This window comes from Penaeus vannamei, chromosome 26, assembly GCF_042767895.1.
Source record: "Penaeus vannamei isolate JL-2024 chromosome 26, ASM4276789v1, whole genome shotgun sequence".
NCBI classification, from domain to species: Eukaryota; Metazoa; Arthropoda; class Malacostraca; order Decapoda; family Penaeidae; genus Penaeus; species Penaeus vannamei.
In genome coordinates, this window is record NC_091574.1 from 3,465,011 (window position 1) to 3,481,225 (window position 16,215).

The window sequence follows — 16,215 nt, forward strand, 5'->3', positions numbered from 1 at the left end:
TCGATTTTCAAAAGTCGTTGATATTCGTATTAACGGACTGGTCAGTTTAACCTTCCTCTGCAAAAGGGAAACCGACGTAATATGAAAAAACTCTCTCTTGGTATTTTATAAAGTTACATAATATTCAGTATTACTATTATCACTGTTATTGCTATTATTATTATTATCATCATTATCATCACTTTATTATTATCATCATTATTGTTATTATTATTATCATTATTATTGCTATTATCATTATTATTGCTATTATCATTATCAATATTTTATTATCATCAATATTGTTATTATTATCATCATCATAATTATGATTATTATTGTTATTATTATTATCCTAATAATTATTATCATTGTTATGATTATCATTATTATTATCATTATTGTTATTACCAATATCATGACTATTATTATCATTATTCTTATTACCATTATCATGACTATTACTATCATTATTATCTTTATTATCATTGTCATTATTATTGTTGATATTATTACCATTATTATCTTTATTATCATTGTTATTATTATGGTTGATATTATTATCATTGTCATTATTATGGTTGATATTATTATCATCATTATTGTTGATATTATTACCATCATCATTATTATTATCATTATTGTTATTATCATTATTATTATCATTGATATTATTATTATCATCATTGTTATTATCATCATCATCATCATTATTACAATATTATTATTATTATTATTACCATTATTATTATTATCATTATTATTATTATCATTATTATTATTATTATTATTATTATTATTATTATTATTATTATTATTATTATTATTATTATTATTATTATTATTATTATTATCATTATCATTGTCATCATTTTTATCATTATTATCATTATTATTATCATTACTCTAATCATTCTTATCATTAGTATTATCATTACTCTAATCATTATCGTTATTATCTATATTATTATTATCATTATCATTATTATTGTCATTGTCATTACTATTGTTGTTGATCTGTTTTTGATATTACCAGTATTGTCATTATTATTATCATCATTACTGTCATTATCTTTATCATTACTATTGTTACCATTATCATTATTCATTTTAGTCATTATCATTATCATCGTTATCATTACTGGAACAGAGGGTCGTTATGCTCATATTTATAGATTTTTTTTTTAGATTTTTGTCTCAACATTCTTAAAAAGTGTTTTGGTTTAAAATCCATAATTATCAATTAACCATAATCCATAATCATTTATTAACCTTGTCGTTTAATCTGCATTTCCTTTCTTATTTTCTATTGTATTTTACAGTTATACAGTTTTAGGAACAGAATGGGTTGTTGGTAAGCCTTACAGTAACGGAAATACCCCCCCCCACCCCCCCATCTTGGCTACTGTAGTAATGTCACAGTACATTGAGTACAACTGTAGCCCGGGATTTTCTGGTGAGTGGGCGTGTCCAAAATTTAGCCACGCCCCTATTCTATACTCTGGAGAAGCTTGGGCGAAAGAGGAAGAGAGAGAGAGTGAAAAAAAATTGTCATCGTGTCCAATATATATATTTTTTTAATAAAAAAGAATTGTTTTTATTGATCTAAATGCGTTTGAATAAATGAAGTGGTGTGAAATGATGAGACAGATATTAGTAATAATAATAATGATAATGATAACAATAATAACAGCAGCAAAAAAAAAAGAAAAAAAAAACTTTTGCGACTCTACAATAAGTTAAAATGTAAAAAAAAAAAAAAATCAAAATTGATTTCCGATAATAATATTTTCCCGCCAAAAGACACTATTTCGCATACCCATCCGAAACCGCAATGCTTCATTCCAGTGGCTGTGCTTTATGGAAATGCTTAAAGAGTTGCTTTTGAAGTCAGCGCTGTGGACTTACTTCCGTACTGAGTCACCAATGGTACAATGAACGCACTTGCTTAACTCTGCCATCACCGTCACTTCCGTCCCGTGTTTGCCAGCTGGTTGAGGAGGGCTTACGAGTCACCAAGGGAACTGCTGATGATTGTGTGTGTGTGTGTGTTCACTGTTGCTGTGGGTCTGTATGTGTGTGTCTGTTTGTTTGTGTGTTTGTTTGTTTGTGTGTGTGTTCAATGGTGCTGTCTGTCTGGGTTCGTGTTTGTGTTTGTGTGTGTTTGTGTCTATGTCTGTGCGTCTCTCTCTCTCTATATATATCTATCTGTCTCTCCCTCTCTCCCTTTCTCTCTCTCTCTCTCTCTCTCTCTCTCTCTCTCTCTCTCTCTCTCTCTCTCTCTCTCTCTCTCTCTCTCTCTCTCTCTCTCTCTCTCTCTCTCTCTCTCTCTCTCTCTCTGTTTTTTCGTTGGTATATTTGCATCGACATCAGAAAGATATAAAATTCAACTTTACACCTGAAAAAATCTAAGGAATTTTCTCTCTTTTTTTTTAAGGGCCGTAACCCCTATAATAGCACTATTCAAGTTTGTATTAGCTCTGTGAGATGGGATGATGTAGAGAATACAGTTTTGAAGTAATGTCTTTCCAAATTATATATTTCATATAGGTAGTTAATAATTCGAACAAATGACAGTGCTAGACACCCAAGGTCACATAGCATCAAGGTTGGTAGCTGTGTTAAATAATAACTAAAGCGAATGGATAATAGCAACGGTAAAGAGAAAGCAAGCATTTCAGAACTGCGCTGGAAATCTATCATGATGTATGGCAGTTCTACAAGGTGCAGGTTGCGTATCGTTGTTCCCCAGTACCTATAGACTCCGGTACCAAACTTCCCCAGTCACGTGTTGATATTTAGAGTACGGTATATATTAAATAAATAATAGGGATATGATTGGATATACACAATAAAGTCCCTTAAGTAGCGCCTGGGGTAACAGATAGTGCCACTAAAGGTTGAGATCCACTGAGATAATACACGAAAGTACGTGAATAGACGATACTTGAGGAAGAGGAAGAGAGGGAGGGATAGAGAGAGGGACAGATAGAGAGAGAGAGAGAAGGGTATATATATAGAAAGGGATATATATATATATATAGAGAGAGAGAGGGATAGATAGAGAGAGAGGGATAGGGCGTGAGAGAGAGTGAGTGAAAAAGAGTGAGTGAGAGAGAGATAGATAGATAGATAGATAGATAGATAGATAGAGAGAGAGAGAGAGAGAGAGAGAGAGAGAGAGAGAGAGAGAGAGAGAGAGAGAGAGAGAGAGAGAGAGAGAGAGAGAGAAACTACTGTATGTAGTACACACGAGTATAAAGAATGTGGAAGTCAGTGTTTAAATATATGCACCTAAGTCCACACATCTGCGTGAAATAAACACATCTATCCAAATTGTAAATACTATTTTTTTTCACTCTTCAACGCATATTCACCCATATCTGAAAGCATACATACATATAAATATTACGTAAGCATGTAGTCTTGTCCAGACAAATCTACGTATATTTTTTCATGATTTAGTTTCGATACTACTTCCTTATCTGTTGAACGTCGGTACCGGAGAACAGTGGCACCTGACATAGATAACGAGGTATATCGGTACTTCATGCGTTCTGAGAAACAAAGATATTCCTCTTAGAAGCTGGGTAATATTGGTACCGGGGAATGTATAAGTACCGGGACATATTGACATCTTTGAAATACCGGGGAACGTTGACGCGTTTTAAGTACCAGGAATCTTTGGCACAGGGGAACAAAGGTATAGCTCTCGGGAGGTAAGAAGCACTGGTACCAGGGAATAAGGTCTAGGTAAGCTACATAGACCAATGGAGGTCGCCAGGGTTTTTCAGAGGGTCGCTAGAGGGTCTAAAAAGAAGAATAAACGAATCCATTGCTGGATATGTCAGTAAAAGTTAATGTTTTTTTTATTAATACTTGTTTATTGAAATTCAATGTGTTGGTAATATAAATTTATAAAAGTATGGAATAATGTAAGCTACTATACAGATGCAAATTTAACTACCATGAAAATGGCTGGATATATTACTACATGTTCACACATTTAGGGTTGCTAGCCCAGGGTACGACTATCTTACGGGTCGCACCCAAAAAAGTTTGGGAAACACTGATGCAAACCTTGAAGTAGAACACAGGGACAAAAATGAGCTCGGTAAACATGATACTGTAGATCTAGACGTATTGGGGAATATCGGGAGGACTCCCCAGAACTGACCAGAAGTTGAGTGTGTAACAATTAATGGTTGGAATTTTGTTGTCCACGTAAGTAAAGAGAAAGACACAAAACTAAACAAGGAAAAGGTGTTCTGGGTTACTTATCATGAGCAGCTATAATTAGCTGTTGTTGTCAATCTCCCATTAATGCATGGTAGTGCTTAAAGATAACAAGTGTGATAGTACCAGTCTTCTAAGGCCATTGATAAGGTTTCAGTTCTGGTACAGTATATATTTTGTATTTAAAACATACACATATAAACTGTAAGAGAAGTTTGGTGTGATAGTTGTTCATTTCATTTAATTTATGGGGATAAATACCTTTATATTATCTCTCACCCTTTTCTTCTTCCTCTTCCTCCCTCCCACCCTCCCCTCCCTCTCTTTCTCTCTCTCTCTCTCTCTCTCTCTCTCTCTCTCTCTCTCTCTCTCTCTCTCTCTCTCTCTCTCTCTCTCTCTCTCTCTCTCTCTCTCTCTCTCTCTCTCTCTCTCTCTCCCCTTCACTCAATGAGTCTGAACACAGCAGAGATAAGTTATCAAATCTCAGTAAATATATTTAGAAATGCTTAAATTAAGGACTTGATGATATATAATAAAACTCCAAAACAATGTTGATTTTTATTACATGTATGACAGTTTGCAGTTCAATTTTTTTTTTCATAAAAACCCATCAGAAATGCACTAGCATCTATATCCAATTTTCTTTTAAATTTTCATGTTCATCATATCCTAAACGAAATTAATATTGCATTACTACAACTGGAAAAGGCATTTTATATGAGCAAGATTACACTTGCAGTGTTGACTAGCATACTTTGCAAGGACAGTACTTAACGCCATACAGACAGAAATGCAAAAATATTTTTGTGTAATGATACGGTAGGTTGAGGACCTTTGTATTCTCAACGCATCTAAATGAGAGATCTTCAGGAAATCTGAGTCGTTACAAGACTGCAATATTCCTGATTAACCATCACCTTAACATGCCACACAATCAGGTAGGAATAGGCTCTGTATAATTTTTCTAACTTCAGGTACAAATTTTGTTCAAAAAGAACACCATATTCTTTAAGAAAATATGAGTATATCAGTTTTCTTTTCCAGATTCAGTTGTCTTTTTTTTTAATCACGGTTAATGGCCTACTTCAAATCTACGTACAGAAAATTCTTTATGTACATTCGTAAACAGAAAAAAAAGGAATCATTTAGATTTTTTTTTTCTTTTAGTCCAGAACCTTCAAAAACATTTTTCATACCATACAAAAAACTATTTTTCCTTAGCCACTTATGAATAATAAATTCAGGAAAGTCTAACTATCTACAAGAAGGGGGAAAACCCGATTCAAAACCAAACCTTCCTATATTTCAGAATATAACTTAAATTATGCACCTATTTCTCTCTGTCTATCTCTCACACACACACACACACACACACACACACAACAAATTTATATCTTTTGAAAATTTAGAGATCAGAGATCAAAACCCGCAGAAGAAACTGCGGATTAAACCAGCAAAGCAACATCAGAGGAGAAACCTGTATGGCACCCACTAGCAACAGCGCCTGTTCGAAACAGTCTCCCTCCATTCTATTCCCATGGGCAATGTACTGAACATTCTGAAACGCATTTTAGACAACTTTCCAAATGGGTAATGTTAGTGTTCCTATGAACTCCTCTGTAAGGGGAGGCAAAAATCCTAAGGGAGTCGTGAAGGTATATATTGCTGAACAATTTTGCTCTTTTTCTTAAATGGTTAATGGTTAAAAAGCAAAATAAATGTGCTAGACATCTAAGGTCATATAGCACTATAGGAAATTATATTAAAGGAGGGGTGAAGGGTGATAGTTGCTATGTCAACTATTTAGAGTAATCTTGAAAGGTTAAAGATGGGTAAAGGAGTTGCTGTGTGAATGGGCTATGGTGGGTCTAGGTAAGGGACTTACATATGGGTTTTACATGTGTATCCAGGAGGGAGTGGAAATGATAGAGAGAATGGAGAGAGGGAGAATGTACGTGTACTTGGAGTTGAGGGGGGAGGATTGTGTTGGGAGGGAGTAGGAGGAAGTGGTGTAGGAGGAGGATGGGTGTCCGGAGGATGGATATCGGCAGTAGTTGAGTTGAGGCGGATGGGTTGTGTTGGGAGGGAGTAGGAGGGAAGGGTGTATGGGGAATATGAGTAAGAGGAGGATGGATATCGGTAGTATCAGGAGGATGGACATCGGGAGGATGGATATCAGTAGTAGGCGGAATTGAGGAGGTTAGGTTGTGTTGAGAGGAAGTAGGAGGAATGGGTGTAGGGGGAATATGACTAGGAGGGAGATGGATATCGGCAGTCACTTTGAGTGTGGAGGGAGCAGGAGTTGTGGAATTTTGTCTCAAGCATATAGCTTTGAATATCTTCCATAGTTTATACAGTGGAGTTGGTTGGAGAGTTTTGTGAGACAAAGGTTTTCTTATGAGGGGGGGAAGAGGAGACTGGTGTCTGAGGAATAAAGGCAAAGGTAGGTGGAGGTGAGTGTGCCATAGGGGAACACGGGGTGGAACATTTAGTCTGCCTGCTGTGGGCAGTGCGGGGAGGGAGAGGGGATGGTGTTGGGACTGTAGTTGAGATTTAGAATGGCAAAAGAATTTGACTGGGGGAGGTAGAATGTAGAAGTGGAAGTGGGGAAGTAAGTAGGTATAGGGGAGGGTCTAGGAACATCTTGAGGTGCCCATGGTTCCCTCAGGCTGTTCAGGACTGGCACAAAGTCAGCCTTTCATCCTTTCAGTACGGCTCTTACACCTTAGGAAGTAGATAGTAGAAGTGGTTGGAGAAGGGACGGAAACAAAAAAGCAGGAGGGAGAAAAGGCCATGCAAAATTATTTGAGTTCAGGGCTGAGGCCCTAAGCAGGAGAGATCTCTGCATTGGGTCTCAGTCTCCTAAGCCCCCCCATGACAACAACAGGCAAGGGATTGGGGTGTCTTTTTCTTAAAAATATATCATTAGTTGGGCTGATTATTTGCAGTATCTGGTGAAAATATTTGCTGTTCATTCATAACTTTAATGATTCTTTAATATTATGATGGGCATCCCAAACATAACTCCCTATATGATCACAGACTGGATTCCAAATGCAGTGTATAATAATGGTTAATCTCAAATGGTACTCACAACTTAATGGAGAGAATATTGGGATTCCTAGAAATTACCAAGAGCTTTGCCAAGCTACCTTCTCTAACACCCAATAATCAACATTCTACCATTCACAGCACATTCGGCAGATAATTCAACATTCTCTATACTTCCCCCCCCTTAATAAAGAAAAGAAAGAAAAAAATCTACATACAATACAAAGCATCAGCAACTATGTAGGTCATAATCAACTATTACAAGGACATAACGTATTCTCAAAAGTAAATAAAAATAATCCTCTTCTCAGGCCACCAAATTACTGTCTCAAGATCCCTCGACAAGAAAAGAAAACAAGTCTTCATCATATGGAAAGATAAAATCTGATGCAATGAGACATGAATCAAGTGTGTACATGAAGCAATCATGTCTTTAACCCATTAACGCCGGTATATTTTGAAGCCTTAAATAAAAGATTTTGGGCGGCTACAAAATCGATGGGCGGGGCTTCGCCGGACTCTGCCCGCCCGCCTGCCGTGGCCCGCCGCTGCATCGGAGCGCAAGCCCCGATACAGCATCACACTGGCAGTATACCCAGCAATGATAATTTTTTCAGGTGTCTCATATGTGGAACACCCAACGTTAGTGGGTTAATACATATGAGTGAAATTCAGTAAGGCATAAGAAAGTGAATATGTGATGGAAAACCTTTCTCTATGCAAGGTATGAATGAAGATGGATTTCTTCACAGAGATGTATCTGACTGGTTTTGATTATATCTTTGACAGAAATACTTGCATTTTTGACAGAGATATCATTGAAACTATTCATTCACATCTCTTGCACAATGAAGATATTCATTCTCATTCATACCTTTTCCACATTGGTTGTTGTGAACACAGTTCACGTGTAACGTATTTCTTAATAAATGTTCTACTTGTGAATCATTCCATTATATACTGACAGAAGTAAGAGCAAGGAAAGGCTGCAGTTATCGAGTTGAACATGCAGTACTTTCAGGAAAATGTAAGTGTGAATGGAATTGACAATTAAATATTCTTACAAAAAAAGGACACAATGCATACTCAGCCTTTAGAAACCTTGAACAGTATGACAACTAACATGATTCTTTTTTCAGAGAGCACTGCAAGCAAATCATTCTATGCCTCCTGTTTTCAAGCCATTCTTATCCTTCTCTTAAAATTTGCAGCTCTTTAAAAAAAGAAGTCTCAGGATTTTAACAATCAGAAGCTTTAGCATCTTCTTGTTAAAATAAAATATGAAAATGAAAATCATGATACATCTAACAAGTAATAAATACTCTAAGCATTCCTTTGCTTCAAAATAAAATCATAAATTGAAAATGAGCATAATTAATGATCAGAAGTCATAACAGGTTGTCATATAAAACTGGGGCAATAGGTACACGTGCCATCTAGGTCTTAAAATATCCTACAAAATCCTAGTCCAATAGACTAATTCAGAGGACTTTGCCTCACCATGACCCCATCGATGAGCAATGCGGCAGAATAAATATTTATAAAAAAAATAATGCTAATTCTACATAAGAATAGGTGAAATGACGAAACAATAAATGAATGTAAGTTTTTGAAAAATATGTATAAAACTTAGTTTGGCAACTAGCATACCTCCTATTTTTTTTTTTTTTATTACATCACATCAAAATTGTATTAAGGGGATCATCTGGTCAACTCACAGGCACCCTTTTAACACCTTTCTAAATTCCCTGTTTTTTTCTTTTCTCTTTTATTCCTGATCAAAGATCAATCTACTCTTGGAATTCTTGAGCAATTTATGTCTAATTTGGTGGTTATACTATTGCGGGAAGAAATTGCACCATTTACTTTTTTGATTTGAGGCATGATTTTGTAATCATAAAGGCAAAGTAAATATTAAAGGAACAAAATAACCATATTAAAAAAATGCTCCCAAAAAAAAGAAAGAAGAAAAAAAGAAAGAAAAAAAAAAAAGAAATGAAAAGAAAAGGAAAAGAAAAGACATGCCAAGAAAAGAATAGAATAGAAGAGAGAAGAGAAGACAAGAGCAGAAAAGAAACGAAAAAATCTATAAGAAAACTGCTTAAAAACTATTAAGAGTACTATCAATCTGAATGTGTATAAAAAAAAGCTTGTATCATAACACAAGCCATCAAAGTTTTGCAACTATTTCCGTATCATCACTTTTTGATATCTGATATTTACAGATCAGGTGTGGTATCTAAGAAAGGGGCATCGCAGACTGCAAGTACTAAAACTCAGCTATACAGCCAGGCAATTCGTGACAACCCCCTGCACTCACTGCCTCATGTGAAAACGCACCGCTGCCAGTTAATGCATTTCAGTATTATATAACATTCCTTCAGAAAACCTTTTGTTACAAACTCCTGCCTAAAATAACACTTTACTTTAGGAACAATTGGACATTCCTGGTAGATTAGGCCCAGAGTGGTCGGGGTATGAAATAGTACATATATCCTAGTGGCTTTTATTATCTGGGAAATTGTGTTAAAGTATGAGAGTTTGACCCTAACACAACACACTGGCACCTCAAGCCTGAGCTTCCAAACGTCAAAAAATAATTGGAAAAAAAATCTACCAGATGGTCTCCTTAAAATTCCTTTTCACAATAATGATTAAATGCATGTTCAGTCAATATGAATATATATAAAATATTTTTCTACTTTAGAAAATCCCTTTGTTAAATCAGGGTCTTTTAAGTGGCTAACTACAAAAGTAAATGAACTTGTGTCATTTCCTTGATTTTGCAAAGCAAACAAAAAATGCAATGCCTGTGTAAAGTCACATCACAAACACATGAAAGTCAAACTAAAAAGCATAAGTAATTTGGTGTACAAATTTATCACATCAACTTTCCATTCATCCAGTTGTTCTGGCTGTGGAAAGCAAAAAGAACAAAAAATTACACACTTCTGATCAATTAGTGTGTCAACTCCCCTATAGGTAATCTTTACGACAAAGAAACAAAAACTAATGGAGCACAGAATGTACAAGTGGTACTCTTTCAATTGATGGACCAGTAATATGAAAATGCAATCAAAATTGAAAGCTGCCTTTGTGTCCTTTTAAATAAAAAAAATGGAATAAAACTGGTCCTCACTACTCAGCAAACTTTAACATACGAAAGGAATGATGCTCTGATGAAATAATTAAAAATCAGGGGCAATATTCACAAAAGGTCATAGATTTTTTTTTGAATAATTTAAGGACTGTTCTTATAAACGGTCTTTGGATGTCATTGATTGTTGCAGAATTTATCTATGATTCAGTTTTTACACTGTTCCTAGCTTTTTCATCTATGACTCAGACTGTTCCCACATTTCAAACACTTAACTAGAAGTATTCACATTTAAAATACCGTAAAGTAAAAGTAATACTAAGGTAATAATTATGGAATAAAAAGTGAATCTTAAATGCATAGTGACTGTAATACTACATAACGAATATCTTTCACATTTTTGCCTGCACCCTCTATGTTTGTTATCTTTGCGTCAGATGAGAAAGTGTGAAATGCCATTTGTATTTATCAAAGAGAAAACTGCAATAAAATTGGAGGAAATGGCTCAATTATCATTTGACAGTACATGATAATATTCCATATCCTGATGGAGAGTTATCTTCAACAAAAGTAAAATTGAAGTCTTGTCCACATCTCACAAAGTCAATTTAGAGACAGTCCTTACGAGTATGGTACTCTGCCAGTCCTGTATGAAACTTCGGCTGAGTCACAGACCAAAATCAAATACTAAAGAAAATTTTGTGAAAAGTCATAAACTGGTAATTGGTCATAGATAAATCACAAAGCCTGTGACCATTTGCGAATACTCCCCCTGACTTCAACCATATCAGTTTTCTTGAACTGAATAAGTACTTGCTCTTCCTTATTAAAAAAAAAAGACATATCAATTTATAGGCATGAATATAAATAATTATAATTCGGATACAGATGACCATAATAATAAAAAAAGTGGTGTATACAAACAGACACATTTCTCCAGCAAACATGAAAAAACATGAACTTCAAAGAACCTTTGCTCTACAAAGAAAAATCAAAGTCTCTGTAAAAATAAAAGGACTTTGTAACTCATGACACGAGTCTTCTTCGCAAAGTTGCTACAGAGACGAAAAAAAGTTCCCCATGAAGTTTATGAAAATCCCTCGAAACAAGACATAGACAACTTTATTATCCTGAAGTCTCACTGTCTTGGGGTTTGAGACCTCGGAGAGATAAATTATACACCACCTCCTCAGTCTTCTTCAGAGCATATTTGAGCTCGTCGAATTTCTTGCGTAATTCGTTCTTTGGGAAAAGGAGGGAGTACGCTGCATGCAGATCTCTTAGGAATTGCTGAATTTGGAAGGGCCGTGCATAATCACCTGCAAGAAAGAACACTTGAAATTTTCAAGAAGATTAGGGGGAGGAAGGGAGGAAAGCAGAAAACAGCTCTATTTAAACATATATGTAAATGTTTCCTCTGAAATAATTCCATCCAAACTCTTAATAAAGGTGCTTCTTTCTTTGTTTTTCTCTGCCTTCACATCATCACCTTTTGGTAAATGGTAAGGTATATATTACAAAATCTGGGGAAGTGAAGGTAGACAGGATGAGAATCTTCGATATAATGAAAGAAGAAGAAAGAAACAAAAGAAAGAAAGAAAGAAAGAGAGAAAAAAATCCATTTAATTTTCAGTGTCCGCAATACAAACATAATATTCAAATTTCTACTTTGCAATTAAAGGTGCAAACCATATTCTCAAAAATAGACAGACCTCCTAAAATGGCAGAAGAAAAAGAAAAAGGATGGGAAGAAGAAGAAGGTGTAGAATAAGGTTAATGATAAGGATGAAAAGATGAAACTCAATGGAATTAAGACCTTACAGCATATGTCAATTGTATCTAATGTGATATTTCCCATTACTAAATTATGTGATCAAAGTCCTAAAATCATAAACTGATTTCTGACCCAAGAAAAAACTTCAACATTCAATCTGCCGTAACCAAAAGATTGTTGCTGCATATATGAATACCTGAAAGGAACGAGTATACAAAGACACAGCAAATAAAGGGGGAGGTGGAAACACTTCTTACCAGCACTAACTGAATTGATAGCCAGTCTTGCCAACTCATGGCTGATGCTGAGTGTACCCAAAAGGTAGTCCTCCAAATCGAGGTGGAAGCCCTTCTCTCGTTGCGTACAAAGACCTAATGACTGTGCCACTTCTTCATGTGGTGCGAGTCTGTAAAGTGAATACAGAGATTTAGATATCACCACACTTAGGCTGCTAAACCACAAGCTTACTGATCTCCCCCACACTATAGGCTAATAAATACACATCATCTGAGAGTATGAAGATGGTATACAACTGAAAATAATTTCAACTGTAACATGAAACATTCCATACCCACCGATTTTCTCGCAGATACGTGATGAGGCATGTGGCAGCAACCAAGCGCTGGGTGGTCCCTCGGAAGTTGTGGTGAAAACGGTAGTATTCGCCTGCTGGGACTTTCTCCTGTAGGGCTTCATACAATGCTGGTACACTTGCGAGCTGGGTAACGCAATCCTCACAGATTGACTGGAGGTTCTGGAATACCATGATACTTATCAGTTATTGAATGATTTCTATTCTATTTCTTTCAAATTAAAGTATGTTGAAAGGAGAATCAAAACAGCTTATGAAAGACCAAATGAGCATCAAGAATGTGGATCCCGTCTATGAGAGTGTTTAATGCCATCCACCTGTCCTAGTGCATGGAACTACAATAATACCATGCACTTCTATTGTTCCATTGTTTCTTACTGATCTCGCCCATAATTCAGGCTATTAAATACACATTATGTGGGAGTAGGAAGATGGTACAGATTGATCAATGTAAGGTCCTATCATAATAGCACCTCTCCTGTCAATTTTTACATTTTTTTCTGTGAACTTTCTGTAAATGGTCTGACCCTCTCTGAGAGGCATTCCACACGCAGAAATGTAAAAATTGTCAGAAAAAATGCTAGTGTGACAGGCCCTTTATCTATTTGTCTGGGTGACTGTTGTGGTATGTCTCTCAGGGATGCCCAAAGTCAAATGTCTCTCAATAAAGACAGAAGACATTATTATTAATTCATCTATCTGAATTCTGTACCTATGGACTTGTGACAGCCAGCCAGGACCTAAGTTAGCAAGATGAAAGGAGAAGAAGAAGAAAAAGAAGAAGAAGAAGAAGAAGAAGAAGAAGAAAAGGAAGAAGAAATAGAAGATGATGAAGAAATAGAAGATATAGAAATACAAGAAGAAGAGGAAGAAGGAAAAGAGGAAGAAATAGAAGATAATGAATAAATAGAAGATATAGAAATAGAAGATATAGAAATAGAAGAGGAGGAGGAAGAAGAAGAAATAGCATAAAGGGAAAAAGAAATATCATTCATTATATATAACTGTAATGACTAAAAAATACCAAAAGGCACTTCAAAATAACCAAAAGGGAACAAGAACCTTGAATTATACCTTTCTAATTTTCATCCAATTCTTGCGTGGTAATATTTCCTTAGGAAATGTGCCATCCAAAAGGCTAACCACTATCCACATAAAGAGACATCTCCTATCCATTAAATTCTAAGGCCTTAAGACGTTTGATTGAGTGTATTTGTACTTCTGACATTAAATATTTGCTGAACTGAGTAAGACTGGTGCTGTTTGCCCCGTTTCTTCCAGCTGACCCTCGATGACCCCCACTCCCCATGTGCTTCTACTCCATCTCCTCGAGTCAAATGTACAGGGCCCACCATTGACAAGTGTAAGAATTCTCATAATGTATGACGAATATACACTCCACAAACACCTCCAATAACATTTTTATACCCCTGTTTCCCCATACTATTCATGTTTCCACCTCTTTTTAATGAATGTATACAGTATAAAATAAGAATTTTTGAAATCTGCCCTACACCCTGTTACTGTGTTTACATTTTCTCCCTCTCCTTCTCTCCCTTTACATTTTCTGTGGCAGCACAGGGTGTGTTCAAGGATATTGAATTTGATAATATTATAAAATAACACAAATAGCAAAATGTCGCTTATTATCATTGCACAGAGTTGTAGACAACCTAGAGAGATGACATGGAGTCTGCACAAAGAAAACAGTCAATCAGTATCTTGATAAAGCTTCTCTCGCTCTCTCCTCTTCCCTCCCCTCTTCTCTCCCTCTCGCCTCTAGTCCCTTCTTCCCTCCCTCTCGCCTCTAGTCCCCTCTTCCCTCCTTCTCGCCTCTAGTCCCCTCTTCCCTCCCCTCTCGCCTTTCCTCTCCTCTTCGCCCCTTTTCTCCTCTCCTCTTCCCTCCCCTCTCGCCTCTTCTCTTCCTTACTCTCTCTCCTCTTCCCTCCCCTCTCTTCTCTCCTCCACTCCCCTCTCTTCTCTCCTCTTCCCTCCCCTCTCTTTTCCTCTCCTCTTCCCTCCCCTATCTTTTCCTCTCCTCTTCCCTCCCCTCTCTTTTCCTCTCCTCTTCCCTCCCCTATCTTTTCCTCTCCCCTTCCCTCTCTCCTCGTCCCTCCCCTCTCGCCTCTTCCCTCCCTTTCTCTCCTCTCCTCTCCTCTTCCCTCCCTTCTCTTCCCTCTTCCCTCCCCTCTCTCCTCTTCCTTCCCTTCTCTCTTCTCCTCTTCCCTCCCCTCTCTCCTTTCCTCTTCTCTCTCCTCTCTTCTTTCCTCTTCCTTCCCCTCTCTCCTCTCCTCTCCTTTTCCCTCCTCTCTCTCCTCTCCTTTTCCCTCCCCTCTCTCCTCTCCTCTTCACTCCTTTTCCCTCCCCTCTCTCCTTTCCTCTCCTCTTCCCTCCCCTCTCTTCTTTCCTCTACCCTCCCCTCTCTCCTCTCCTCTTCACTCCTTTTCCCTCCCCTCTCCTCTTCTCTCCCCTCTCTCCTTTCCTCTCCTCTTCCCTCCCTTTCTCTGGTCTCCTCTCCTGTTCCCTCCCCTCCCCTCTCTCCTCTCCTGTTCCCTCCCCTCTCTCCTCTCCTCTCCCCTCCCCTTACTTCTCCCATCTCTTTTCTCCTCTCCCCTCCCCTTACTCCTCTCCTCTTCCTTCCCCTCTCTCTTCCCTCCCCTCTCTCCTTTCCATTCTCCTCTCTGCTCTCCCTTCCCTTCTCTCCTCTCCTCTCCCTTCCCCTATCTCCTTTCCTCTTCCTTTCCCTCTCTCCTCTCCTCTTCCCTTCCCTCTCTCCTCTCCTCTTCCCTCCCATCTCCTCTTCCCTTCCCTTTCTCCTCTCCTCTCCTCTTCCCACCCCCCTCTCCTCTCCTCTTCCCTCCCCTCTCTCCTCTCCTCTCCCCTCCCCTCTCTCCTCTTCTCTACCCTCCCCTTACTTCTCCCGTCTCTATTCTCCTCTCCCCTCCCCTTTCTCCTCTCCTCTCTCCTCTACCCCCTCCTCTCTTCTCTCCTCTCTCTCTATCTCTCTCTCTCTTGAAGAAGAAAGAACAAGAAAAAGAAAACTAACCTGTATCCCTCTAGTGTTATGCATCTTTTCGAGCACAGTATTGATGGTGTATGAGGTTTTCTCGAGGTCCTTCACAGCGGCCTGGACATTTTCTCGAACTTCTGTCTCTCGTTCAACACATGTTCCATAGGTAGCAAAAGCACAAGTGATATCCATGACTGAAAATGAGAAATAATGAATAATAGTAGCATTGGTAATAGAAATTTTAATAATAATAATAATAATAATAAGGATAATGATAACAATAACAGTTGTAGTACTATTAATAATATTTAGAAAGATAATCATCATGACAATAACAATGCTATCGATGATGAAATAGAAAAATCATGTATGAAATAAGCATTTTTTATTTGGAGACAGAGAGAGAGAGAGAGAGGGACATAGGGAGGGAGAGAGAGAGGGAGATAGGGAGGGAGAGAGAGAGGGAGAGGGAGAGA

General features: G+C 37.3%; 1 protein-coding gene across 1 annotated transcript; it reads right to left on the reverse strand.

Annotated features, from left to right (window-relative positions):
• Nucleotides 1-4,761: 4,761 nt before the first annotated feature.
• trsn (translin) lies at nt 4,762-15,934 on the reverse strand. Its single transcript, XM_027358850.2, has 4 exons — nt 15,776-15,934; nt 12,713-12,891; nt 12,395-12,543; nt 4,762-11,682 (listed from the first exon to the last, which is right to left on the reverse strand). The coding sequence occupies exons 1-4, from the start codon at nt 15,929-15,931 to the stop codon at nt 11,489-11,491; spliced, it is 678 nt and encodes a 225-aa protein (XP_027214651.2). The 5' UTR covers nt 15,932-15,934; the 3' UTR covers nt 4,762-11,488.
• Nucleotides 15,935-16,215: the final 281 nt, after the last annotated feature.

Coding starts and splice junctions, on each gene's coding strand:
- trsn (XM_027358850.2), bottom strand. CDS start 15,931: ATGGATATCACTTGTGCTTTTGCTACCTATGGAACATGTGTTGAACGA. Junction 12,892..15,775: donor ATAACACTAGAGGGATACAG/GTTAGTTTTCTT, acceptor ATGGTATTCCAG/AACCTCCAGTCAATCTGTGA. Junction 11,683..12,394: donor TATCAATTCAGTTAGTGCTG/GTAAGAAGTGTT, acceptor TCTTTCTTGCAG/GTGATTATGCACGGCCCTTC.